Here is a 27,604-nt window from a genome sequence, read left to right on the forward strand (position 1 = left end):
TGTGCAAGGATTGCTGGAAGTGTATGGCACTGCCATTATACCAGGAATATTATATGCCTTGGTGGTGATGTCATTAGCACAAGTGAAATGGTTGAACCTTCTGGAAGCAAAGTTTTTGCACACGGTTATTAATATTTCCCAATCTGTGCCAGTGGAGGCAAGTCGTGGCAAGTCCAGAAAGTCCTATTTGCTAAACTCAGGCAGACCAATAATAATTGAAACTGGTTGCTAAAGCTGGCGGGTGTAAACATGGATAAGGAGGAAAAAATGGGTTCATATTGGAGCTTAATCATTCAACTATGGTACATTTGGAATTGCTCGGACTAGAAAGACATTTGTGATATTAAACCAAATTACGAAAAGATAATAAAAAAAGTCAAGACTATGGTATATGGACAGAAATGTTGATCTGCTGCATGCAAAGATATAGGGATTTCTCGTATCAGAGTTTGATTATGAGTGAACCACGTAGCCATCTGATCAAGCTATGTTGCATGGAACTCAAGCGTTTTATATTGCAATTCAGATTGAATATATTATCGACGAAGGAGTATATGGGCAAGTGGAGAAAACTGAAGAGTCAGACTGCTATTGTGTCTGTCATTTAGGGGTAGAGACCAGTCGACATAGAGTAACAGACTGTATAATTTTAGAAAAACGGTATTTGAAGGGATATGCAGATTATGTTGTACAGATAAAAGATACCAGGAACGACCGATTTTGGTCTACTTTAGTCAGTGCAGAATCTGTAGTTCTAACATCTGCCGCGTTTGCCATATGGAAAGAGCACAAGAATCATTTACACTGATGTCTGTGTTTATTTATATTTTATTATTAGTTTACAGTAACTATGCTTTTTTATGAAGGAAAGGCACATAGGTAGTGCTTAATGTTTTAAATGTGTATACTTGGTCTTAAGGGTTTTCTATTTAGTTTTAAATGTGCTGAAAGTTTGTAATGAACTATTGCACTATAATAAACAAGAAATAAAACATTTTTAAAAAAGGAATCAGGACAGAAAATTTTACTTTGGACTTTGACACAGACATCCTTTAGTTTCCCATCAGAGTTAGGACGAGATTGGACTTTCTCCAACCCTCTTTACTTTGATTAAAGTATTTGCCAACCACCACAATGCCCTTGTGCCAGAGTCTTACTCCTAGTGCCTTACAGAAGTCTAAAAACCATACTGAGTCTACCTGTCCAATGCTCACTGTACTGCATGCAATTAAAGAGGCACATTAGGTAGTATGTCTGCTGTTCTGCTAGAAAGACTCACCAAGTGAGTGCGCTTCCTGGCATTTGAGGTCCTAGCACCAACCCTGTCAAAGTGTGCTTAAATGCCCATGCTGTGCTTGCTGTCTTTCCGAACTGCACTCATCTTAAATAACGCGTGTTTGCCATTGCCTGCAGCTTCACAAAGGGTAGCAAATGTAACCTCTGAATTGCTACATATTGGCTATGAAAGTCAATGTGCCTATGTCCCACTCAATGCATCAGGCCTTCCTTCTTGCACCACCAACCACAGCAATCGGTTCCATTTGCTTCGTCCTGCATATAAGGTTGGAGCACAATACACGCTGGGATGTGATCGAAGGGTGAATGTTGTGAAAAACAAGGATTAAGGACCACGACCACCCAAATTGATAGAAAAACCATCTAAAGATTAAAACTTAGGAAAAGCAAGGGTGGCGCAATACAAATTGCCAAGGTGGGACGTGTACTGCTTATTCCAGGGGTCGTAAAGTTAGTAGTCATTTGTGTTTGTGACCTTGTCTGCAGAACCGCTGGCCTAAAAAGATGAAATTGATCCAGAAAGCGGAAGGCACTGGGAGCAAGATGAGGGGGCACATGAAAGAGAAGGTGAAACGTGTCAGATGGTAAACCGAGACGCATGGGGACAAGAATGAGAAGCAGCCACCACTTAAACGGAGCACTCCAGCAGAGTGGAACAACCCAGACTAAGAGCTGCAAACTCCCACTTGGAACCAAAAACAAGACTGTTGCTGGAGAAATTCGCATGAATCAGAATGCTGATCAAAGCAGCAAATCCACAGCTCACGAACAACCACTGATGCCGGCCCGAGAAAGGGGCAGAGGAGTTAACAAGCTGGTTAAGAGCCGAGTTACTGAACAGATTGGCAGAGTATATCAGAGGTTAAAGAGAGAGACAAAAGTTATGAACCGTGCCAAAGACAAGGACGCAGCAGAAACAAGATTGACGAGAAAAGCACACTCAACAACACAGACATAGCTGGGGCAGGCCAGGATTACAGAGCAACAAAGCACCATTCCGAAAGCAGATCAACAGAAGCCATGTAGAACCAAAGAGTACCAGTCAAAACCTAAACAGGGACATGAATAGTGAAAATGCTAAAAGCGAGAACAAATGCATGCTGTGGTACTTGGTCCTATGGTCAAAAGATTTGAACATTTGAAAACACTGGAAACTAAGGTACAGACTGTGATGAAGTTACAAGCAGGAGGATGGAGTGGTATGGCCCTCGAGGGACCACCACTGATCTATGGTGCTGGCTGTGTGGAGGTAGTATACAGAGGTTCCCACAAGTCCACTATCCCATCCCTATCCTCGTGTGTAGAAAATACCCCTTCAGCCATGTAAACTCTGTTACTGCTGGGACTCGTAAAGGTACAAAATAAAAGAAGCAAGCACTCGTTAACCCACATAAGTGGGCATCCATGAGCTGCTTTGTAGCCATGAAGACTTGCATTAGGAGGACAGAGGTTAACCAGCACTGTTCGTGCAGAATGCTCAGGTCCTCCGAGTCGGGAAGGAGCCAGAAACTAGAACATGCCTGGAGCCTAAAATGAAGGCTTGTTAGATCTCAGTCAGGGAATCTGCCAATTTAACACAGGAAACATGGGTGTTAAGAGTCAGAATACCCCAGTGCAGGACGAGATACACAAGTGCATAGAAGAGTATGGCTGAGTAGTGAGGAAGTGGAGAGAAGGAGGGAGGAGGTGGTCAAAGAATATAGAAAAGAGGAGAGGAGAAAAAGAGAGGCTAAAGTGGAAAGGGTGAAGAGACAACTACAGACAAAAGAAGGGAGTACAGGAGGAAGAACTTCAGAGGAATGCAAAAGGGAAGGAAGTAGTAAAGGAGACCCATGTAGAGAAATACCAGAGACGAGAGGGAAGGAGGAGAGCCACCACGAGTCCAATAGAAAAGAGGGCAAGGAATCAGCAGAGCAAGGTAGATAGAGAAAGTCTAAGACCCCCAAATAGGAATGCAAACTCTGAAGGCCTTAACAACCTGGGTGAAAAGGGCTTTCTTTAAGAAGTGGAGTGTGTGAGGCAGAGTACAGTAAGGCCTCAACAGGAACCGAACAAAGATATTAAGCCTATGACGGTCTGAGAGACATTTTTGCTCTTACCTTCTCCTTCGATCTCCAAGCTCCAGCTGATCCATCCCATCTCTCTACATTCTGTGTCCTGGATTTAGCTGCTTCTCTCCAATCATTCCCCCACCATTGCCCCTATCCCTCCCCTACTCCTCTTCCCTCTATCTCACTGTCCCACACATACACGAACACACACACACACACACACACACACACACACACACACACCCACACCCACACACATACACACAATCCCATAAACCTAATCTCAAGATTCTCCCCAGCTCTTTCTTTCAAAACTAGTTTCAATCACGCACAAACTGCCAAAATGGTGCCACACCGGCAGTCCCAACACCTTACCTTCACTAAAGTCTCCTCCAGGTCGGCTTCCTCCTCTCTGGTCTCTTGGTGCACCGTCTATCTAGCCTCACATGTACTCCTCTCACTGTCCACTGACTGTGCAGGCTTTTTATAGCCCTCCAGTTCCTAGAAGCTCCCCTCTGCTCCCATTGTTTACCCAAGTCAGCTGTTCCCATGGGCCAATCCCTGTCTGAGCTATTCCCTTGAGGGGTGAGACTTCCTACAGAAGTCTTGATAAGGACCTCTAGTGCCAACTCTTTTTTTAGCCTCCATCTTCGACATGCGGTCCATGCAGCCACTTTCTCATTTTCTCTGTGCCCCACCTTCACTCAGTAAGTCAGTGGTCGAACAGAGTTTTGATAATTTTCCTCGCTCTCCCCTATTCTTGGACATTCTCTTGCTAGTCCCTTCTCTGCCGTTACTGCCCTATTGTTACCTTGTAGCAAGTCTGTTTGTGGGATAGCTGTTGGTTCTCTCATTCAGTTCCTGACTGGTGAAGGCTTTTCTATTCTAATTTCAGTAGCCAGTCCATTGCCACTTTTTCAGGCTGCGTCTCACCAGTTGGGCCCCAGTGCATTGTGGTACTTGTAGTTTTTCTGCAAGTAGTGCTGCTTCCCAGGAATGATTATCCATCCCAGGTGTCTGAGGAGTCGGGTGCCTCTTGGATAATTTTGAGCAAATTGACGTTTCAGTAAGGGAATCCTGGTACTTCTTCAAAGAACTAAATTACCAAGATATAATGAAGTTTCATCCTGTCCAGCCTAATTTCTGAAACTCACCAGTTCACGTTCTTGGGAGTTCTAGTTTTCAAAAAAATAAAGTATTTCAGGTTTCAGTTCAGTGACAGTTACGTTGTTTGCCTTTGCAGATGGAGATGGCTGTCAGTTTATGTTGAAGAGCTATGTGGGCTGAGATTGAACAACAGTAGGTTGTCCGCAAAGGCTAGACAAATTCCCCAATTTTGACAGGAAGCAATTCAGATCCCTCTGTAGATTGTTAATATCCAGAGTGTAGAGATTGAAGAGCATAGGGGCTATAATGCAGCCCTGTCTGAGATCCACCGGAAAGTCAATTGCTTGAGTTATTTCCTTCCTCATTCAGTCTAACCTGGATTTTAGAATTATCATTATGCAACACGATTAACTTTAGTAGACCCTCCGGAATGTTCCAATTCTTTAATTTGAGCCATAAACGTTCCCTATTCACTTTATCAAAAGCACTTGAGAGATCCATGCTAGCGATGTAGATAATGCCTCTCTGCATGGAAATGGGTTCAAATAAAGCAGTTAAGGGAAGTTCCCAATTTTGTTACTAGAGCCTCCTTTTTGAAGATGGGGATTAGGTAGGAAATATGCCAAGGGTGAGAAAATAAATCTGTTCAATAATCTCACTAAAGAGGTGTTCCAAAACAACTGACCATTTAGCATTTTGCCAGAGAGTAATCTGGGCCAACGCCTCCAGTCTGAGTGCACTAGAATGTTGGTATTTTCGAATGGCATATGCGATAGGTCCGCTGGGGTCATCACTCCTTTCCCGGCCGTGGCCTCTCCCGATGGGGCCAGGGGAAGGCAGCCGCTACCTGATTTTGACCCTGGAGGTGGCTATATGAGGGAGGATCACATAGGAGGAGGCAGCCCTCGGGAGGGTGTCATGAAATCATCCGACGAGACATGGTAGTCCCCTTTTTCTTTTGAGGATACCCCCACCATTCCCCATGCCTTAATGGCATATTGCCATACCTCCCCTCACCCACCTAGGAAAGGTACTGGAAACACTTTCACAAAATCTCTATACACACTCTTAAAATCTTACTTGCCTATCAAGACTCCTGAAAACACCTTTCCAGACTCGGGATACAAGTCCTTCAAATTGGACTTTTCGTTCAAGATTCCTGAAAACATCTATTCAAACTCTGCATACAAGTCCTCAAGAACTGATTTGCCTTTTAAGTTCACTGAAAACATCTTTCCAGACTGTGCAAGGAAGACATCAGAAACCAACTACCATTGCCCTAAAAATTAAAGTACTCTGATTAAAATGTAATGACGATTACTGGAAGCCAGGAGCGCACGCTGCATTCTAGTGTTGATGAAGGAACCGTGGGGCTGGAGTGGTGTCTATTGAGCCAACCGGTTTGCGAAAAGAAAAATGAACGGACTGCAAGAAAAAACATGCTGTGAGAATGCCAGAAGCAAGTAGAATGCTTCTGGACACTTGCAGGAAATCTAAGGCAGCCTCTACGCCACCGAAGCCCAGAGGGACGTGAAGCAAGTGCGCGGAAGCAGCAGGAGACAGAAGCGGAGAAGCAGAAGAGCCGAAAGGGAAAGAACCACTGAGAGACCACCACTGGCTTGCCTCAAGTGAAATCACATACGCCAGCCAGAACCGGTGAGTCGACCGGAGGGAAAAGGGAAAAACTGGGGCATACTTGCAACCTTGCCAAAACCTAACCAACGTGAAAGGACATATGAGAGGGATCGAACAAATGAACATTTCTTAAAGAGGCAAAGCAAAATAAAAATAAGTGACTGAAGTGTGTGAGTGTACGCAATACACTTAAGAGAGAGGTCCTGGCAGCATATTATACATGGGGTGGGGGAATGACATCAAACAGTAAGACAGACACAAGTGATCACAGTTCACAGGTGTTTAACTTCAATTGGGTTTCAAAAACACCCATCTGAACCTAAACCTAAAGATCGTAGCAATCTACGACCATCAAATAATAAAAATGCACGCCTAGTAAAGTCTTGTCAAAATAAAAAGGGCTTATACTAATAAATGTATTGCCACTCATTACTTCTAAATACAAATAGTGTGGGAAACAATGTTATGCAAAAGAAAAGTGCTCAATAAATTATATATCCGGACATTCAAGCTGTTGGCTTCTCTTCCCCCATATTTTCAGCATGGGACAAAGGCATTCGAGTTTTACATAGTTTATGGCTTCTCTCCCACGAGGGTGCAGTTCAACATCATGGACTTCTGTTCCAAAATCTCTTTGCCATTCAAAGTCTCTTTTCCTGAGGGCCTGATGCAATACAGCAAACAACAAAGTTACTTTCTCCTTAGGGTTTCACACGTACACATTCTCTGGTGATTTTCTGTTCACGTCGGATCCCCCTCCATCGGGCTCAGACCCACATCAATACAAAACTTTCAATTGACCTCCCTCTGCTGGGCTCGGACCAACTTTATCAACTTTGCCACATATGTTCTTTACTTTGGAAATTGAAGGCTTTCAATTGTTCGAAGGGTTTTGCTTGACCCATCGCAGGACCACTTCGATTCACAATTCTCTATAACTCTTGCACTTTTAAGCTGGATACCATACAGAGACCTTCAATTGAGCACCCACGTGGTGCCAGACCACTCTTTCAAAGGTCTCTTATCTTTGTTTTAAAGTTCAATCACTCAACAGCAGTTCACCTTTACTTGCACCTTTTAAAACACGTATTTAAAACAATGTTTGTTCCAGCGCTCACCATACAATGTTGCTGTTTGCAACTTTGGCCTCAACGCAGACCGGTCTTCGATCGGTCTCCCCACTTAACGGCTGTGTTGACTTCACTGATACTGCTTTGTTCTTGGAGCCAAGGACAGTACCACGGCGGGTAATTCTCCCCACCTGGATTCATGACGCGAGAGGGAAATGGGTATCTCGGACACACAATGTAGGATTCCTCAGTCTGTTTTCCTGTTCTTATGCTTTCCAATCTCGAGGGCTCATGAAATCAACGGTTCCTTGTCGAAAAGGTCAAGGGAACTTCCCTCCTTGTAATCCCTTCTGCTTTGCCATCTTTCTCCTCTTGTTAAACTGCCATCATGGAACGGCTGTTTCCTTGCGTGCTTTGCCTCGCTCAGAGTGTGTTCTCATGCTCCACCTTTTATTCGTGTGGGAAGCTTAATGGAAGTCAGGTGTGTGTTATGGTAAGTAATTGCCCGACCTTGCCTGGCCATTGTATTGGGACACTTCCAGTATACGGTTCCGGTTTTAGTCCATTTTCGCTCATAGCGGGCTGTTTCTCTGTGGGAAAGTGTTTGTGTTGTAAGGGGGGTGGAGGGGGGTGGAGTTGCTAAAGGTGCTATAAAGAAGGGGATACCGGGTTTCACCATCCAGTGTCCCACTCCCTCCTGCACGGGTCCACACCCAGGAACTGGATGCAAAAGAGATGGCTGTGTCCTGGCCACCTGGATGACAGATCCCAGGGGACTGGTGGATGAGATACCTTCTGGTTTCTCACACCTGGCAGGGGAGTACACCGGGTAGATGCAAGTCGCAAACATATTCATGTGAGAAAATCCCTGGCAGGAAAGCATACTAGGCATCAAGTTGAACAGTGTGGAATATGCAGTATTCATGGAAGTCCTGATGAGTATACATCAGGACTAGCAAAAGACTGGAAATATACTGAAAGGGATAGAAGAAACATGGCAGGAGAATACACAGGTGCCCCAGCAAAATACAGACTATCAGCCAAGTTGTTCTATATAACAGTTATGTTGTGGTTCAAGTGAAACTTAAGGAACTGATATTCTTGAATATAAAGTAGATTGAATAGAGTGAAGAGAAATCTAGCGGAAGGGAATGACCCTCTGGAATAAGGAACTCTATCCTTCTAGAACATTTTGTGTTGTAGTTACGTATTTCCCCCTTTGAACATTTATACACCACTCAAAGCCAATGACATTATCCTTTTCACCTTATAGATAATTTTGTTAGAATGTGAGGGCCAGAATAGTACTTTGGAGATGGAATGTTTTTGCTGACATTGACAGTCACTTCGTCTCGGTTTTAGGTAGGGAAACACCTCTTAGATCGTGGACAGAGAGGCATTTCCTGACCCCTTTTAATTTTCTCTGGGTCCGATTCTGAATCTAGAAGAGCTGTAAATATCCCTTTCAGTTTTTGGGACAGGTCCTGATCCGTAATGTCCTCGGGTAGGGCTCTAACTCTGATGTTCGCCCTTCTTGACCGATTCTACAAATCTTCAGCCTGGCGCTCCAGGTTTTCTGTAGCTGCAGCCAGGGTTTCCAGCAGATTGTCGACCTTCCTCAGGTCCTTTGTCAACTTATGGATGGCTCGCTCATTAATATCCACTCTTCCTTCCACCTTGTTGATGTCCCTTTTAATCTCTCTTAGGCCTTCCGCCAGTTCTTCTCGCAGCTTGTCCATCTGTTTCTACCCAGCTGCTGTGATTTTTTTTCCACCAGCTCACCCATGAATTGCGAGAGCATTGCCTGAGAGACTGGCCTATCCTGGTCATCCCGGGAGGTTGGCGCCTCATTATCCTCCGAAGCGTGTCCCACTAAATGGGCCTCTGGGGTCTCAGAATCTTTTGCCCAAATTTTTGTGAGGGAGCCATCCATCCCTTTCCTGTGGCCTTTCCCCAGAGCTAAAATGTCTAAGGCCTTGTTTCTGGACATCGCCAAGAGGGGGGGCTTTGGGGGCGCCAAATGCTGAATTGAAGAAAGACTAGTCCAGGAGCACGGGCGCCGACAGGACACTAATCAGGGGGGCCCAGGCACCCTCCCCCATCCAGATGACTTACACCTCACTCTCGCTTAGTTCTGGAACACCGGTGAATTTGCTTCCCCCCCCCGCAGGTGCACGCAGGTGGGTGGCCCCCCCCGTATATGCCGGGGTGCACTATTGATGATGCCCAAGGCGCTTCATAAGAGTAGCGCGACTAGCACCCCAGGAAACACCCGGAGCCGTCAACTCTTCAGGCCTTGTCCAGGGCCACTCGGGTTGTTCAAAGCACTTCCCCCGGGGAGACAGGCTGGTCCCCACCCCTGAGCGGCGCTCACTCTGAGCAATCTCTCCCAGGGGCTACGCCACTCGCACTGAAATGGGTACAGCAGGGAGCCGTTAAATTATCCTCCTTAAAACAAGTTCCTGTAAAGCGTTAGTCAGTTGAGTGAAAACATTGCTGCGCATTGCCTCCACTCCAGGGGGGCCCCCGGCTGACAGGGAAACCACCAGCGCTGCGTGCCTCCTTCCTACCCCCTCCAGGGCACCCTCCGTACCTTCTCCGTTCCTAATGCGTCCGATGCTGCGCTCACCAATCGCCTCTCTACCCTGGTGAACTGGGGCAGAGCGCACAGCCTGCTTCTCGGGCATCGGAGGGGCGCACAAACCAGGCAGGGCCCCCCGGACCAGGGCCCGCTGTGTCTCCTTCCTGCAGGTCCACTTGGCGGTGATCTCCTGAAGCGCTCTCCGCGCCTGGCCTCAGCGCTGCCCAGACACAGGTCAGGACCTCCGTGGTAGAGCCGCACAGCTCCCACGGCACCACCCGCTCTGCCTCCCCAGGGGCCGGCGCCGGACCCCAGATCTCTCTCCCCGCTCCCGAGGACCCACTCCTCACGCCCGAGGTGCCGGGGAGGGCTAATGCTTCTACGGGCAGTGTTTCAGGCTTTGGTGGGTCGGGAGCCCAGGCAGCGACGTCTCAGCAGCATGCGGCCATCTTGGAACCCCCGACCCCTTTAAATTTTAATAAAAGTCTTTGACCAATGCCATGACGCTTGTGTCTGAGTCTCATTCCTGGCTCCTCACACATACAAGATATCCACTTTTGAAAACAGACTCTCCCATTTATGTAATCACTCTCCAATTACAAGTTGGTTCTGTTTCTTCAAGCATGGAAGGGTGTAAACTTGTTTGAAAAGGGCAAGCCGCGTGGCTTCATCTATACAATTGCCTTTTATTGGGTTACTTAATCTGTTCCATTTACAAGCTTCCAAAATGTTGCAGTGTTGTTCCCTTCCAAATGGTATAGACCCCTCTGGCTGCCCCCAACTATTGTGAAATATTTGAAATGTTATCATCTAGTTACGGTAATATTCAAAAGATGTATTACTTATTTAAGAGAGGTGTCTCAATAGTGACTGTTTTAGTATTCACTAGGTCCACACTTAATACAGGTTTAGCAGGTCCCTTGCTATAGCACTGCCCTTTGTCAGTTATTTGTTGGATACACTTGGTCTCTATTGAAATAATCTGATTTGTACCAAGCGGATCACTCACAGAATGTATGCCTTTTCCATAATTTTTAAGGGTCAAACTAGTAGTGCCATCGGAGGACCCTTTCACTTCTGCCGGCAGTCACAAATGCCAAAAACCTCCTCTGCATTTTAAAACCGCCAATCTCTAATCAACATTATAAAGATGCATGTTCGCTATATTTGTTAAAGACTGTTTTTAATGGTGATCTCTTCAATAACAGGTACTGAGAAAACAATACATAAAATATGTCTAGTACTCACATTTTTCCCAAATGTACTGTAAATCCAATGTCAGAGCCCCTTCAGAAGAGCTGTAGAATGTCCCCCCTTACTTTTTGTCTACCACAGAACCAAACATAAAAGAGTTGATAATTAAAGCTAAGAATGTGCACACCCCAGGTCCAGATGGGCTCTCCATCGCATCTTGAAGAGCTCCCCGGACTTGTGGGCCACGATTTTCACTCTTTTATTCAAATAAATCATCTTCTGCCAATTACTCCCAAAGTCCTGGTCGGAGGCCATAATTGTCCCAATTAAAAAAAAAGCATACTTTACCCTTACATTTATGCCAAATAGCCCTGTTAAAATTTTCAAGCAACATGTTTGCGTCTATTATCGGAACTGTTTGGCTGGGCCACTACCTCTGGTAGAATGGTATGTCAGAAATCTGGCTTCAAGAAAAATGTGGGGTGTCAATTGAATGGCTACATTGTAGATTACATCCAAAAGCAAGCTTGCTCTAAAGACAGCTCAGACACCTACACGGCTACCATAGACCTCTCTGCAGCTTTTGATTATGTTAACCAAAGTTGTCTGTAGTCAAAGCTTTCCGCTTGGGGCCTAAATCCAAGTCTTCTCAATATTATCATCCAAGTCCATTCTTCAACCTTGATGTGTGTCAAATTGGTTACACAAAGATTTTAACCAAACCAATACCGACCCACAAAGGTCATAGTCAGAGATGCATGCTAGCTCCCGGTCTTCTTAATATTTGTCAGATTTAGCTACTGGATTTATTCATACACATTCATTTACTCCTCGCATAGACTTACACATACTATATCTGGGCTATGCAGATGTTATTTTTCTATTTGATTGCACACCTATTGCCTTACAGCAAGCTCTTCGTTCCTTAAATGCATACCTGTTTTTGAACGAACTGACAACATAATATGTTTCTGCGAGGGTGTCAAAAAGATGTACAGATTTAATTGGGTCCAGGATGGTTTCAAACTAGAGTTAACCTCTCATCTTTTCTACCTAGGCTTTCAGATATTCAACAAATCTAACTTTCCATTATCATTGATGCTCTAAAAAAAAAAGAAGATTTTGTTGTTTGCCGCTCGCATGAAGTGGATAAAGACTACGTTTTGTCATTCTTCATTAGTAGCATTTGTTGGTTATAAGGCTAAAGTCATCACAACAACTTTTTATGGCCCAAATGTTGGCCCCTTGCCAATTGGAGGGTATTTTGTCCTTTATTTACACAATTTGTCTCCAAGTCTTCCAATTAGATTTGAGCTGGGGCCCATCTCTCTGGGAGCTTGGGTAAAATGGAACATGCTCATCCTGTACCATAACATTCTATCTTGCCCAGTTAATTCTATGCTGGAAGCCCTTAATGCATGTTTGGCTCACAACCCTTGTACACATCTAAACAAATTTGTGATCAAGTGCAATGATATGATATGGCATTTATAACGCGCCTATACACAAGTCTTTCAAGGCGCGACGAGGCAAGGGAGGGGAACAGAGGAAAGATAGACAACGATCCTACTAGGCCAGGTGTCATTCAGATCGCGCAAGTGCATGGGAAGGGGGAGGGAAAAGTGCAGTACATGGGATAAAGAATAATAACAATAAGTAAGTACGGCCAGCTGATGGCCAGTGCTGGTAGTGGAACTGTAGGGATACATGAAATGGTCCCTAAGTGCAGGAGTTGCCAGGAAGGCAGTGCAGGTGTGCAACTGGCGGGGGAGGGGGCCTGGGTCAGAGATCAGAGGGTGGCCAGGTAACCAGTGCAATTTCAGCCAGAAAGTCAGCAGGGGAGAGGAGGAGAGAAAGCAGAAGCAAATAGAAAGGTTTTGAGGTGCTTCCGGAACCAGAGATGATTCTCCTCAAGTTTCAGGGAGGCAAGGAGGCTGTTCCAGAGGGAGGCCCCAGCCGAGGAAAGAGATCTACCACCAACTTGTTGCTTGGAGATGCGACTGACCCTGAGGGAGTTGGAGGCAGATGAGCGAAGAGCTCGGGAAGGAGGATATTTAGGAAGAGAGAGAGCTGCAGGTATTGAGGCCCCAGAAGGCCTTGTGGATAATGCAGAGGGTTACTTCTGAATGCTCTACTGAATGACTTTTGAGTCCCTCTTTCCTTGTTTATAGATAATTGTTATGTCGTAAAGGATACATTATGGACTATATTGCCACAATAGCCTCCAAATCAAAATACAGGCTATATAAACAAACATCTACAAATCTCAGTAAATTGTGAACCATTGCAGCAAACTTTGGCTGGACATACTTCCAAATGGTGAAATCTGTGATATTCAAACTGTCATCCTCCGAACCCATTTCTTGTAGATTTTGCAATAGACTGGGCCATCCAGAATCCTGCCAGTGCATTTTTAGAGATTTTGTAGGTACCCTTCAGCTGAGGATATTTCATCTTGTAAAATTCGCCCACGAGACAAACTTTTTATCTTGGGCCCAGTTTTGGTATAGGCTGTTAGATGGTTCTGCAACCCCATTAACAATTGCTTTGATAAGAATCATTTAGGTAATTTTAGAATCAAATAACATTTTAGAAGGACACTAGTGTATGTATATTATGTCGATGTCTATTTCATGTTAAGTTTCAATTGTCTTTGGTATTTTTCTTCTTTCAAATGATTTGTTGTTCTTCTATGTTGAATTTGTGAAAGAGTCATCTTTTTAAACCAAAACGCAATAACAAAAATAAGAGTGAAAGCTGAAGTTTGAAGTTTGATTTATTTGTAAAGCGCTCCAGGCCCGTGGGCAACCGGGCGCATAATCTTGAGTACAGGTTACAGCAATATAAACAGGGCGAGATTTACAGGTAGTGCATGAGAGCAGGCTACAAATTAAGAACGATACAGTGTGGCATATATACATATATACATACAAATATACACAAATGAGATATATACAGATAAGGAACCGGCTAGCGTGGGATCTTATGCTTTCTGGGTGAACAGCCAAGCTTTGGCTTTGTTTTTGAACATTAGAAAGGACGGTTCAGTTCTTATGTGGGTTGGCAGAGTGTTCCACAGTTTGGAAGCTAGGACAGGGAAGCTCACGCCACCCGCTTTTTGGAGTTTGAATCTGGGCAGAATTAGGCTGTGAATTTGGGCTGATCTGATAGAACAGGGGGAGGAGTGAAGTGCAAGACGCGATGAGAGGGAGGGTGGGGCATCGCTGTTCAGGCATTTGTGTGTCAAGGCTAGCATTTTCAAGGCAATTAAGCATTATTAATGTGCTTCTATTTAGGAGTATAAAAGACAACATGTTGCAGGTGCAATCACTTGCTGGTTTACTGATAAAATTGTGTAGAGATGATATTGAAGACATAAGGTTTATCAGACACAAAAGGGTAATGAGCATTGATACAGATACATACATACTCCCAGTGGGTGTAGCTACGGCAATATTGCTGTACAATAGTGAGGCTGCTCTGGTGTAGTAGTTTCTCTTGACCAAACTTCCTCCATACCCTTGATTTAGGTACAGCACTATTTTCTGCTGTGAAACCTGCCACACCCCAGGTGGGCATTTAGACCGCCTTTGGGGCAGAGGTTGGAAATTTGTGGGAGGTGATCCTTGCCTATCTGGACAGAACATATCCCTTCATGTGCTCAAACAATCTCATTGTGACTTTTGGAAACCCCTAAAATGAAACAGGAATTCTTCCCTATATATTAGCCGTTGGATTAAAGAAGAGACGTCCCTGACTTACTCTAGCGCAGCTTCTACCCAGTGAGGTGGTGGGGCTCACTACCAAGGATATGGCCACATCTTGGGCAGAGACTAGGATGGGGTGGCTCTGTTCGACACCTGCAGAGCTGCTACCTGTGCGTCGCTTAACATTTGCCCATTACTATCTGCTACATAATCCATGGTTTGCCTCAGTAGATATTCAATTTCTCATTCCATAAAGACCATGTTTTGTATTCTTTGGGCACTAAAAGGTATATTGGGCTAGGAGTATGTCGGCTCTGTCTTTTTCTTATGAGTCAATCTCCAATTCTTTGGAAATCTTCATTTAGTTTGAACTGGAACGAGTAGGAATGGACATGGCAGTAGTGTTCAGATCATTACTAATGCTCATAGTCCTAGCATTACTTATCAGTTATCTTAATTACACCTAGTCCTACTCTTCCTGGTCAGTCCTGAAATCCCTCCTCTCCCGCCCTAGGGTACAGATTTCCCGGTTTCCTTGGGTATGAATTCACATGCAAGGAGCAGGGGTGGCCATTTTATACCCTCCTAGGGGTAACAAGATTATTTTTTATTTAGGTTTAGTGAAATTGTCCGATTAGACAGACAGACTTCATTTAGTTAGGATGGTCACAAGTAGAACTAGGTGTAATTAAGATTACTGAAAAGTAATCCAAGCATTCCTTCTGGTGTTGGTAACGAAAGGCACCTTTTTTGCACTGGCGTATGATAATGTGGGGTCAGTAAAGCCGAGTGGAGCGGTTAAGAATACGTTTATTTTAACAGACCGGCCATTACAACGTCATGGTTAGTCTTGTTTCTTACCCTTAGTGCCAATAGGGTGATGAAGCAGTCATGCATCATTTGCCCAAGTCTAAGCCAAAGTCTTGTATGTGCTCTAAAGTGTTTAAAACAGCTGGGATAATATGCCTTCCTATGCAAATAGGGCAAACATAATCACAATTAGCACTTAAGGATTTAAACAAAAAGCATTAAAGTTCACAGGAACTGGTAATAAGCAATGGGCCTGTTTGATCAATATAATTTGTAATTCCTCCTTGCCCTGGCCTAGAGCACCACTCTGATGGGATTGACATGCTCCACAATGCTTACTCCGTTCAATGCAACCTTATGCATTTTGTGAATTCCCCTTTTATGTTGACAGTATTTCAAGCACCCTAAAGTGAACATGTGAGAGCAACATATACAACAAACAAAAATAAGCAATGTCCTTACCTTTCCCGAATGGATTGTGAGCACCAGGTCATTTAACTTGATGGTTAATATTTACTCAGTTTGTTTCAATTAGGTAAGAGATTAAAAGGAAAGAAAGTCAGCTAGCCCTCTGAAATGCCGACTTCATTGAGGGCTCATTACAAACACTACCAAGCATTAGAAGGCTTACCACATTTCTTGATCTGACAGTATTCCCGTGTGATGCCAGGGTCAGTGGTGTAACACCATGGACGCTCAGAATTGTCCGGATTCCGACAGTAATTATCATCAAGATTTTTATGAGGGTATCTATGGAGTAGCAAAATCAATAAAAAGACAAACACATACATTAACCATCGTTGTTTGCATTATATCACCAATTGTTTTCCAGGATAAATTCATTCCTCTTTGAAATGCAATAGCTCATAATAATTCAGACAGGGGGATAATAGCATCAAAAACGCCAGACAAACAAGCAGAAGAGTCAGACTGGGTTTGGGGGTGCCTCCCGAACGCTATGTACACTTATGAGATACTGTGTCCAAGGCAAGAAGGCGGTGAGTGAAGCGGAGGAGTTGAATACTACGTTGGGTAGGATGGGGGTAGGGCAGTGTGCCTGAGGCTCTAATAGTGGCAGGCCCTGGAACCTGTAGCACGTTTTAAACGTCTTTTTCTTTAGCAAATAGGGGCATGGTATCTTGAGAAGTCAGGGTTGTTACAAAGCGGAGTGAATCAATACCAGATTAACACAGCAATAAATAATTAAGCATGGTATTATTAAAGATCAAAGCAGAGGGCCAAACCAAGCAGACCATAATGTTCATTTCCCTGATCCCTAGGTTATTCTTAATTAAATAAAAAGAGGAATCGGTTAAATGGTTTCCCATGGGGAAACCAGCTCTGTAACAGTTGGGAGGGACTTGCAGAACCACTACGGATAGTCTTTAATAGCAGCAATTCAAGGTGAACGTAGACAAGAAGATGTGTTCCCCAAAGCATTGATACACTTTTCAGTACAATGGTCTTAATGGAACAAGTGGAAGATTTCATGACTTCACTAGGCAGGGTGGCAGTGTCCCACAATTAACAAAGTGTGTACTTTTGGTTGGCTCTATAGAGCCAACCAAAATTACACACTATAGGTTGGCTTATAGTATGCATACGCAGATGGGCACTGTGAGGGCATCATGAATTAAAACACAGACGACCGATTACATTTTATAAATAATTTAAATTTTTTCTTATATGTCAGGATGGAGAAGGCCTAAAACTTGCCCTATACTAAGGTGGGATTGCCCTACCTAAAGAAACTAAGATAGCCTGTCTCAGTAAGTTCAACTCAAGTCTGTCTGCCCAAAACCTATGCGTCCTCACAACTAAAGATATACAATGTATAGGGATGTCAGCAACAAAAGAAACAGTGTTCCAAATAAAGTTCAGAGCTTCTTCCAACTCTTGGCTTACTTTCCTGCTTTCCCTTCCCCAAGGTCAAAACAGTTCCGAAAGGTCTCATGGTTCCCTTCCCCAAGAGGTCAACACAGTTCACAATGTCTCAGGGTTCCCTTTCCCAAGATGTCAGCTCTTCCAGCTTCAAAACTTCTAATCAGTTCAAATCGCTTAGCTTTCAAAAACAGTTCCAGTTCAACTTAACCATCCATGCTTTCCAATAGATTGCTCTTGTTCACTTCAGAAATCTGTTATAAAACACCGCTTCTTTATATTTGATTTCCTTGGCTCTTTTCAAGCATGGGTCACTCAGTCTAGGCACAGTCGTCGGACCACATGGTTCACACATCACAGGTCACGCAACTGCGGCACTTTTGTTATGTTGCTCCGCTCTTCTGGCTTTTTTGCCAACACAGGTTTTCTCCTTCATTGGTCAACATTCATTTCTGATTCTCCTTGGCAGTCTCTTGGCTTTGCCACAATGTGTTTTCCACACCCTTTTCCACCATTTTACTTTCACAGTATTCATAAGTGTTCATCACTTGCTTTTACCACTTGTTCTGTATTTTCCATATGCTCATATCTTTTCTTTAGTTAGCTATTCAGTATTATGTGTTGCATTCTTAAAAGTATCAATAACAATTTGCAGCATGTTCGGCATTCATAAACTCTCAATTTGGTTTCCAAGAACAACGGTCATAGTTTTCAGTTCATTCAGCATTAACATAGGCACGCTTGCAGGCCCTGGACCGCCCCCTGTCTGAGTGTTCCCTTCGCTACACTCACCGGTATGCAGATGCGCCTCCGGACGGCTTCTTTCACCTCTCTTGCTTCCTTTCGCTACACCTTTTGCTTTTTGGGAGCCTTGCAAGCAGCGCTAGCCATCTTTGGAACTGGCTGCTTGTTGCTCGTAGCGCCGCTCTTCCTTTGCAGAGGTTTCCGGCTGTGGACACAAGGCAAGGGGCACTGCAGGGGCCTCAACCCGCTCACAGCCCACTCAAGTCCAGGCATCTCTTTCACCCTTCTGCTGCCCACAGGGCCTTCCCGCCGGTCTCAAAGTAATCTATACCCACCTATATATATATATATATTTTTTTTTTTTAATTAAATGTGACAAAAAAAGGGCCAAAAAAAATTCTATCACATGTTTTAGGTCAAATGATTTTACGTCAATTATGCTAATACCCTTCCCGCCGGCCCATCTCCAGCCTGCTCCGCGTCTGCCAGCTGCATCCTGCCCTCCAGGCAGGCTTCTCTACTCTCTGTGGTGGGCTCTCGTTTTATGCACCAAGAGCCTGTTAAATGGTTGCATGTGAAATGAAATATTTTATTTATATCGCGCTCAAACACAAGTGTTTCAGAGCGTGATCAGGCAAAGGGAGGGGAATAGGGGAGAACAAAAACAGCAATCTTACTAGGCCAAGTGACATTAAGAACACGTAAGCACATGGGCAAGGGGGAAAGTACATGGAAGGGTGGATAAGTGGAAAGTGTGGAACAGAGGAGAGAAACAATTAATATTAATAAGTAAAATAAATAAAGGTGATAAATAGTGGCACTGCAGCCAGCAAGTGCTAGGTTAGTCAGATAGGGTATATCTGATAAGTGCAGAAGAAAGTGAGTGGGGGACTGTATGGGTACAGATATAGACCTCAGTGCAAGTGGTGGCCCGGATGCAGTGCAGGAGGGTGGCAGGGTGAGCAGGTACCTGGGCCCGAAGGACAGAGGGTGGGCAGGTGCACGGTGCCAAGAGAGAACAGATCAGCAGGGGAGAAGAGGGGAAAAGGCAGAGCCGAAGAGGAAGGTCTTGAGGTGCTCCCGGAACTGGAGATGGTTCTCCTCAAGTTTAAAGGTGGCAGGGAGACTGTTCCAAAGGGAGGTCCCAGCCGAAGACAGATTTACCACTGGCACGTTTCTTTGAAAAACGACTGACCCTGAGGGAGTTAGAAGTAGAGGAGCGAAGGGCTCGGGAGGGGAGGTATTTACGGAGGGATAGTGGTGCAAGTCCTTGTCTACAGTTGCCTGACCATAGTTAAGCCTATTACTTGGACATGCCTGGCTATTGCAATGGTATGCCTCCACAGTCCTCTTCCTCGTCTCAGTACCAAAGTGGTGTGAAATAATGGAAGTGTGCATAACTCCCAGTCGCCTCCTCCTTGTCCCAGTCTTAAAGTGAAATCGTTGTGGGACATTTGGTGTGTAAAAAAGAGCTAATGACTATCAATAACCTACGAAGACAGGGGGAGGGTACGGCACATTCTGACAAGGGAAAGGGGGGTACCATTTCTCACCCAAACACACCCTCTCCCCACTCCCCAAGATCCCTCCAACCAGGTGATCCTCCCTCGCATATCCACCCCCATGGTTGGGATCCAAGAGCGATGGCCTTTCCCTGGACACCCGAGAGGAGGATCCAGGGGTAGAGGAAGTGAGGATGCCCTCAGGTTCCTCACAGCACATGAAAAACAATTAAGCCTTCACAATGTTCTAGCAACGTTCATTTGAGTGAACTTTATAATGTGCCATTAAGTATTCTTGGCAGTGTAAGCATGTTCCTGAATAATTTTACTATTGCAGCAGTTTATAAGCATAAGAGTGAACACATGGTTAGTATTAATGATAAATTCTCCCACGTTTGTCTGCTAGTATACATTTTAAAATGTATTTCTTATTCAGCTGCACTGTGCCTAATACTAAGTGGTTAGGCTTAGACTTCCATAAACCAATATGCTCCTTACACATGCATTACATTCAATTGTAATTACATTTCCCATCAACTTCCTCTAATCATATTTGTAAATGTATTTGCATTTTTTACCAATATGATGTAGGTTTCAGGGAAGCAAACTTTAAAGGACCAGCAAAATGTCTAACTAAACTGTCACTGGTGGTACGATTTAGCATTAAGGCTTAGAACAAGGAGATCACAGATCTGGTCCAAAGTAGTTTAAGTTAACATACACTGAAGCAATAGATTTTCCACACAGGTGAGTATGCACAATATGCTTGTTACAACACAGAAGATTAAGCTAGAATACAACTATATACACACACAAGCACCATTAACTACACTTTAGATCTAAATAGATTTCTTCAGCAATGCACTGTTACACACTGCTAATCAAGAGTAAAATGATGGCATAAGTGATCATCAGCCACATAAAATCATAAGGCCTACCAACAGTAACAAAATAAGCCTAAGCAGTCAATACCTTTCCTAAGAACCAATGTCCAGCAAGAGTTGGAGGCAAGTACCCGGTTGTAGGCACACAGACAGTTTACAATAGCTACCATAGGATTCAATGGAGCTGAATATAATATGGCAAGTGTGATTGTATAGTGACAATTAGTAATATCCAGATGATCGATTTCCTGTAAAATAAAAAGGCAACTACCTTTCATGGACAAGTAGGGGAACCAGACAGGATACCTAACACCCATGTTCCACCACTTAAAGGTAATGAAAGGGTAGCTGCAGGATAGTACGTTGCTCACTTTGTTATTCAAAGGAGGAGCAGAGTTGCAAAAATAAAAAAGGTACTAATGTAGGCCAGTTACTCAAACCTCAACAAAGATGAAAAACACCCTTAGTTAAGTCTAGGGCATTGCGCTTAACTGACTTCAATACAGGTTCTGGCTTTGGGGGCCCAGAGGTTTCAGCTGCTGAGGCAATTCGATTTTACTGCTGGTTCCAACTATTTGGCAGTCCCAGTATCTGGTCTTGACCTCCAGTTTGTGATTCCTCCTGGCTGGACCTCTGGTGTACAGTGACAATGTGCTGCTTCCATGTTCACAATGAAGATGGACCCAAGTGATGCAGCAGACGGGTGAAACAGTATTGGTGACCTGGCAAGGGTCTGCAGGTGGTGGTGAGTAAGAAGTAAGACATTCAGATCAAGCAAGACCCCTTTTCCTGGTGGAGTGTAGCAGCAGAGCTTCAAAGCCAGTATTGATCAGAGTGCACCTGCCAAATTGCACAGTACTATATGCTGCACAGATTTTCCATAACAAAACGGTCCCCACTCTGGATGGTGCAGGCCAACAACAGAAAAGTCTTCCGCAATCTTGGAAAGGACCTTCTGAGACATAAAGGAGAGAGCGAGAATCAGTTGTTCCTACTAGCTCAAAGGAGGGAAAACACTGAGGTTTCTTTTACTTAAGGGAGAGCAGACCTTCCCTAAGAGAAGCTGGATTTGGCAGCACCTGTCGTAGCAAGCACGTCTAGGCATTACTGTGTGGCCTCTACTGCTTGAGAGCTTCAGTTCTATCGGACAACCTACAGAATGGTCCCAGATCCTTGGATATAGAAAGAATGATGCCACTTAGTATAACAATAATTGAATGCTGCAGTTCCGCTAAGTATAGAATCATTCGCAAGGCATGTAAGGAGAAGTCCATCTATCAAAAGCTATCAAATCTGAAGTGCTGGAATATGATTTAAAAAAAAAATCAATGCTCCCAGACTATGTTCTCATCACTGCATCAGATCCTCATGACTCTCTAACACACGTACAAGAACAATTAGAAGCGTACTCAGCCATGTCAGGATTTACAATGAATATCCTAAAATCTGAACTGAAGAGCTTAGACATTTTGAAAGAATTACAAGATACTATCTTCCAGAGAGTAGAACTGAAATGCGTCGGGAAATCAATTAACTATCCTTCTTTGAGAGCAGGATTATCAGAGAAACACAATACTCCCAAATATTGAATTTGTCTAGATGTGCAAGTCAAAGTAGGCCATATCTGATACTCTGTAGTAGCACTAGACACCATCAAAGAAATCTTGAGGTAAGCAAGCACCTGCAAAATAATTACTTTTACATATTCAAGAGATTAGGCCTAGTAGTCGACTACACTCTGTTGCCTGTCAATGCAATCCTGGTTTTCTGTCCATTGGTATGATATTAGTGGGTTTCTGAGTGAGGTGAAAATGGAGTTCCTCATCAGAACAGGAGTCCTTGTCCCCGTTGAGGGGGGACGGAGGGACTGGGACTATGAGGTTCTGCTCATCTTGCTATCAATTGTAACAGGGTGTGCTTTATGGGCTGCATCAGTGTGTGGTGCGATTAACACTTTAAAACAATAGGAATTCAGCTTCACCAGTGGATCTGTTTTGTCCAGTTTGCAATTTCAACTTCCCAGGCTGCTCCGGAAGGTAGGAAAAGATAGATGGAAAAACAAAGCGTTTATCTAAAATCTGCCAGATCCCGGAAATGTTCCAAAAGGGGCAGGAATTAGAGTCAAACCCCCCAGAAACTTAAACTGCAAGGGACTTTACCACTGCCCTGCCTATGGGTCAAATACTATACGTCCAGTTTTGGATAAACAAAAATACCAGACGTGCTGTAGCTGGGCAGACAAATGTATGAGTGCATGTAAGGTATAAAGAGAGAAAAAAAAAGCATTTTGAATATTACATTGGGATTTACTATTTCGCTGATAAATCTTGGAACAACGTAGAATACATTTTTCTTTTGAGATTTTAAGCTTGCAATGCTCTATTAGATCTAAAAATATTGTTGGAGTTCATTTTATTATGACATTCCAGAGCTACTTGGTCAGCTGTATCCGTCTTGCTAGGAGTTCCCCCTAATCAATAACCTCCACCCGAACATCACAGTGTTGTTTCAGCCATGAGGTTTTTATACAGCAGCCCAATGAACAGTTCCTCGCAGTCATTTGCCCATGTTAGTTCTCTTACCCAATCTTTCCCCTTTGGGGAGGGGGAGAGGATCTTTTCACTTCTTCAGTATGCACATTTTGTGAGTACGCACCCAACATTGAGGAAGCCCTTCTTTTGTCTTTCCAGAATAGCAAACCAGATCCCAAACAAGCCACTCATGGGGGACCGTCTTAGTGGTCGGTCTGTTACTTCAGGTAACTTGTCATACACTTGACCCCAAAATTTAGCACAACTGTGTAAATAACCAGCATTTTTATGGTTACATCTCGAGCATCTCATCATTATCTGGATATATTTTTTTAAGTTTTTCTGGTGTGTAGTGCAGCCTCAACCTATTCAGTATCTTAAATTGAATTAGTTTAAATCTTGTATTTAGTGACACAGATCTAGTTAAAGAGCACATCTTAAACCACATTTCCTGATTAATGTTCACATCCATGTCCGTGGCCCACTTCCCTCTTGCTTTGGTTGCCGTCACTGGGGTATTTTCCACTATCATTTAATAAAGGGAAGTTGTTTTTTGGGGGCTCAATCGGGTAGCTTTCCCACCATTTTGAAACTGCAGCTTTTAATCTATACAACTGTATTATCTCCATGGGCGTGCCCCTGTGACCCTCTCTCCAAGTGTGCAGTGTTAAGAATATTCACTGAGGGATTTGTATTCTGAAATTTAGGCGAATTAGCATTTCCTTGGATAGAAACAGCACACGCCAGTTATATATATTTTGTAGCGTTCGAAAGTGACAAGCCTATTACTTTGAGATGGTAAATTGTTAGTCAAATGTAGAAGTGAGTTAAATGGAAAAATCTGTAATTCAGTAACCAATTTTGCTATCATGATGAACATTGCGTCGTTTGATTCTTGCCACAGAGAAAAATCTGGTGAGCCAATTAGTAAAGTGATCATATGTGTGGAATGTATGATTTCAGAATGTTCCAAACTTTAATGCCAAAAATCTCTGAGATGACGGCACATCAAATGGGAGGTAAACTGGGTGTAGAAGTTACTCCATTAAACTGCCCCCTTTGTTAATATGCCTAATGACTGCAAAGGGGTGATGTCATGTTTAGAACACAGTTTACTCACATACATTGCCCAATTAGATTTAGGAAACTATACATACCTATAAAAAGCCCAACACACACTCACTGGAGTGACTCACTTGGTCACTCACTGACTGATGGAGAAAAAAGGAGAACTGATAACAAAAAGGAAGGAGAAGGAAAAGATTGCTCTCCTTTTGGACCCATTTTTGAATTATTACCAGAGCCCTTTACCTAAGATCTAGCAGGAGTTAACGTCCCAGGAATTCTTCTGTGGAAGAAATAGCAGGCATGCTGTTGATGAGAGCTAATCTCATCTTGTTGACTAATGCCCACCTGTTCCTAGATGGGAAGAATTCAACCAGTCCTTGAGACAGTACCCACCTGTCTGTGACACAGCAAAAAGAAATTAATTTGCGAGTTTGATCTAATGGGGAAATAATCCCAAGGGCAGCAATACTATAAAGGGAATTTGATTAAATCCTGGCCCTGTTATTTGTTGAGTACTGAAGGGCGGGGGTATATAAATTGACTACACCCTGGGTAATAAGTACATATTTTGTTAGTGTATGTCCTTCTAAAATTATTGATTTGATTAAATAGATCCTATGGTGTGTATCTGGGGAGATCCCTTTGACTCCTATTCTGTTCAATGAAAAACCACAGCACAGTATCAGACATCTCACTGGGTGGCTACTGTGACAATTCACCAAGTCTCCTCACTTCTCCCCAAAGCTGCTACCGAATAGTCCCCCTGGGGGTGGCAATATGTGGGAGGACCTCATATGGAGGGACTCCCCTCCTGGGGATAATGACATCCACCTGTGGCAAAGCCTCCCTACACAACCCTGTCACCGAACCCCCTACCCTCATGGTCACCCTTTTCTCCCACCATTGATCGTAGAAACATGTTTTTGTAAAGCGTTGACTGTTACAAATGTTGAACATACTGGGATGAAAAAGAACATGAGAAGCCATATGCAGGTTGCTCAGTAGAGTCACAGAGAGTGCCAAAGAGTCTTTCCTAGATGGTATTGCAAGGGCTGATGAAGTAGAAGGCAGGAACGGACTAGAGGTCTCTCATCGTGGAAGCCAGCAGCATGCAAGTTTGCCTGTGAGATTCAAACCGGGCTGACAACCCGCGGAGAAGCTGGTCCTCCAGGTCTAGGCTGCAAAGAACGGGATGCTGCTACAACGTCCTGGGAGCTGTGAGGCGCTGGAATAAGCACACAGTGTTGGTTAGTTTCACAAGGCTTTTATTCAAATAATAATAATGGGGTTGGGGAAAAAAACACCTCTCTATCCCTATCCCTATCTCTGTGAGGGGATTCCCTGCCTCAACAAAATTAACTAAATGACCAGTCGTCAGGATGTCCAAAATAAAGCCCACCGTCTGGTGTCCAAAACCTATTCTAACCCTCATACTACAATCCTATCAAAACAACTATTCAGGAAGGAAATATGTTGACTGCCTTCCTGCAGCCTTTCTTCTAATGATGATGTCTCACTGCCTATTTGGCTCAGTGAGGTCTGTATCCTATTTTCAAAAAAGTGGCCTTCTTCCTTAGTGGCTTACCAAAGATGACTGCAGAGTGCCAAGGGGACAATCCTCTTCCTTGGTCTTATAGTGCCAGGGGGTACAATTCCCTTTCCCTGGACTTTATTGTCCCGTATTCATTGCCAAGGTGGATAATCCACTTCACCATGTCTTGGCTTCCATCACTATAATGTATATTTTTATTCTTACTGGTGTCCTATCCGTGGCAGTGTACTCTTCTACCCCGTAATGTCAATTCTGGTTCTCAGAATCACTGGACGAGGAAGAACGGGGGTCTTTCCTTCTTCTCACTGACTCAGACCAGACGTCGTGCTCGTTTTATGTCTATTTGCCTGCTGATCATAACTGTGTTTCTCCCAATTGACCGGGAAAAGGGATTCTTTCCTCTGGGAAAGAGTAGGTTTACTCTCGCACTTGATTCATTTCTCCTAAGGAGTGGGATACTTTGCCATCCCAGCCCACCAATGATTAACATAACCTTTCTTGGTAAAGTGGGTTTACTTTGGTGCCCACTTTACCAATTACTTTTCACTGATAATACTGAAGTCCTTTTACAAATTCAAGTTTCTTTCCTTTGGGACTTGTATCTCTTAGTCATGTGGTGATGCTACCCTTTATCCAGATCCATGGAGCCCGTTTTACCCTCTGACAGGTATGGGTTGCTGCTGCTTCGCTTACCGCTTCACCATCTGCTGGTTCGTGGCCGCCTATCGGGACACCAGCGATCCATCCCAGCCCGACTTTGCCAGCACAACTATGGAAGCCTCTGGTCTCTCCTCTCCTGTCCACTCCCACGTGATCGGTTTCGGCGCTGCTTGCTGAGGAACGTTCTCTGTTCCTGGGGATCTCTTGTTTCTTTCTGGCCGAGATTGGGTCTCTCTCTGCGTATCCCACACACTTGGACACTGGTCCTCTGTGTTCTTGCGGGTCTCCCGCTTGCGCTGCCTCAGAATGCCACTAGCAGTCAGACAGCCATGCTCCGTCCACCAGGGAGTTGAGGGGTTTGCCCAAGTCTTCTGCACTCATTCAACTGTGCCCCCTAGCTCTTCAGTTGGTTGTATGGTGCTTCCTGTGAATGGTAGCAGGACACAGCCCAGTCTTCCTGGTGGCCACTTTGTGTTCAGTTACCTCTCTCAACTCTTGTGGCAGTTCTTTCGCTCTGCCACTAAGCTCTCCACCTCAGTCATTTCCGACTTTCCATTTCTTCCTCTGCCACGACTACTATATCTGCTGCTGCTATTGCTTCTGCCACTCTTACAACAACGTGTGTTTGATCCTTTCTTTATTTTATTAATGAAACTGTTATTAAACGTAAAGGAAGGACCAAAATGTTGTGTATGGTTCTGTGCCTCCTTCTGTGGCCTTCTCGTCCCAGTACTAGTTTTTCCTAATGCTGGGGTTTCTTTAGCAGAATATATGCTGTGGCATGTTTTACTAGTATCTCCAACAGAGAAAGCAGCAACATTGTTCAGGGCTGGTTGTTTTGCCAACCTGGGAGTAGTGTCCGTTGTCGCAGGAAAAGGGGTGATACCTCTAGGTTCACCACAGAGCCGACTGGCCAGAAGAAAGAGGCAATCAAAGTGGTGGCGCGACTGCAGAAAGGTGGCCCGTGAGGACTGGAAACAGTGTCGAGACTACCAGCTGGAGCCTGCTGCAAAACCGCAGAGGAAGGAACCTGCAACCCAGGAAGAACCAGAGCCGTGTCTCAACAGAGAACAAGGTAACAGGAATGGCAGGAAGACCAGGAAGGGTCCGGGAAGCCAAACCAAGATGCCAGAGTGCATCAGGAATCATCTCCCCCGTCACAGTAGTGATGACCCGAACCATAACATTGGGCCAGAGTGCATCAGGCGTCATCGCCCTCGTCGCTGTGGTCAGCCAAACACTACTGCCCAAACAGATGGCATCAGGAGTAATCCCCCCTTATTGCAGTGGTCTATGAAATACTGCTGCCTAAGTAGTGCGGAATGGGAGCC

General features: G+C 44.3%; 1 protein-coding gene across 2 annotated transcripts in view; it reads right to left on the minus strand.

Moving 5' to 3' along the window:
- The window catches only part of MST1 (macrophage stimulating 1), a 1,288,434-nt gene that overhangs the window by 810,776 nt on the left and 450,054 nt on the right, over positions 1-27,604 (minus strand). For both annotated transcript variants that reach the window (XM_069644177.1, XM_069644176.1), the window contains exon 8: positions 16,083-16,201. In XM_069644177.1, coding sequence (XP_069500278.1) covers positions 16,083-16,201 — 119 coding nt within the window. The remainder of the gene's footprint in view (positions 1-16,082; positions 16,202-27,604) is intronic.

Source organism: Ambystoma mexicanum, chromosome 2p (assembly GCF_040938575.1).
Source record: "Ambystoma mexicanum isolate Mex_15411 chromosome 2p, UKY_AmexF1_1, whole genome shotgun sequence".
In the NCBI taxonomy this organism is placed as follows: domain Eukaryota; kingdom Metazoa; phylum Chordata; class Amphibia; order Caudata; family Ambystomatidae; genus Ambystoma; species Ambystoma mexicanum.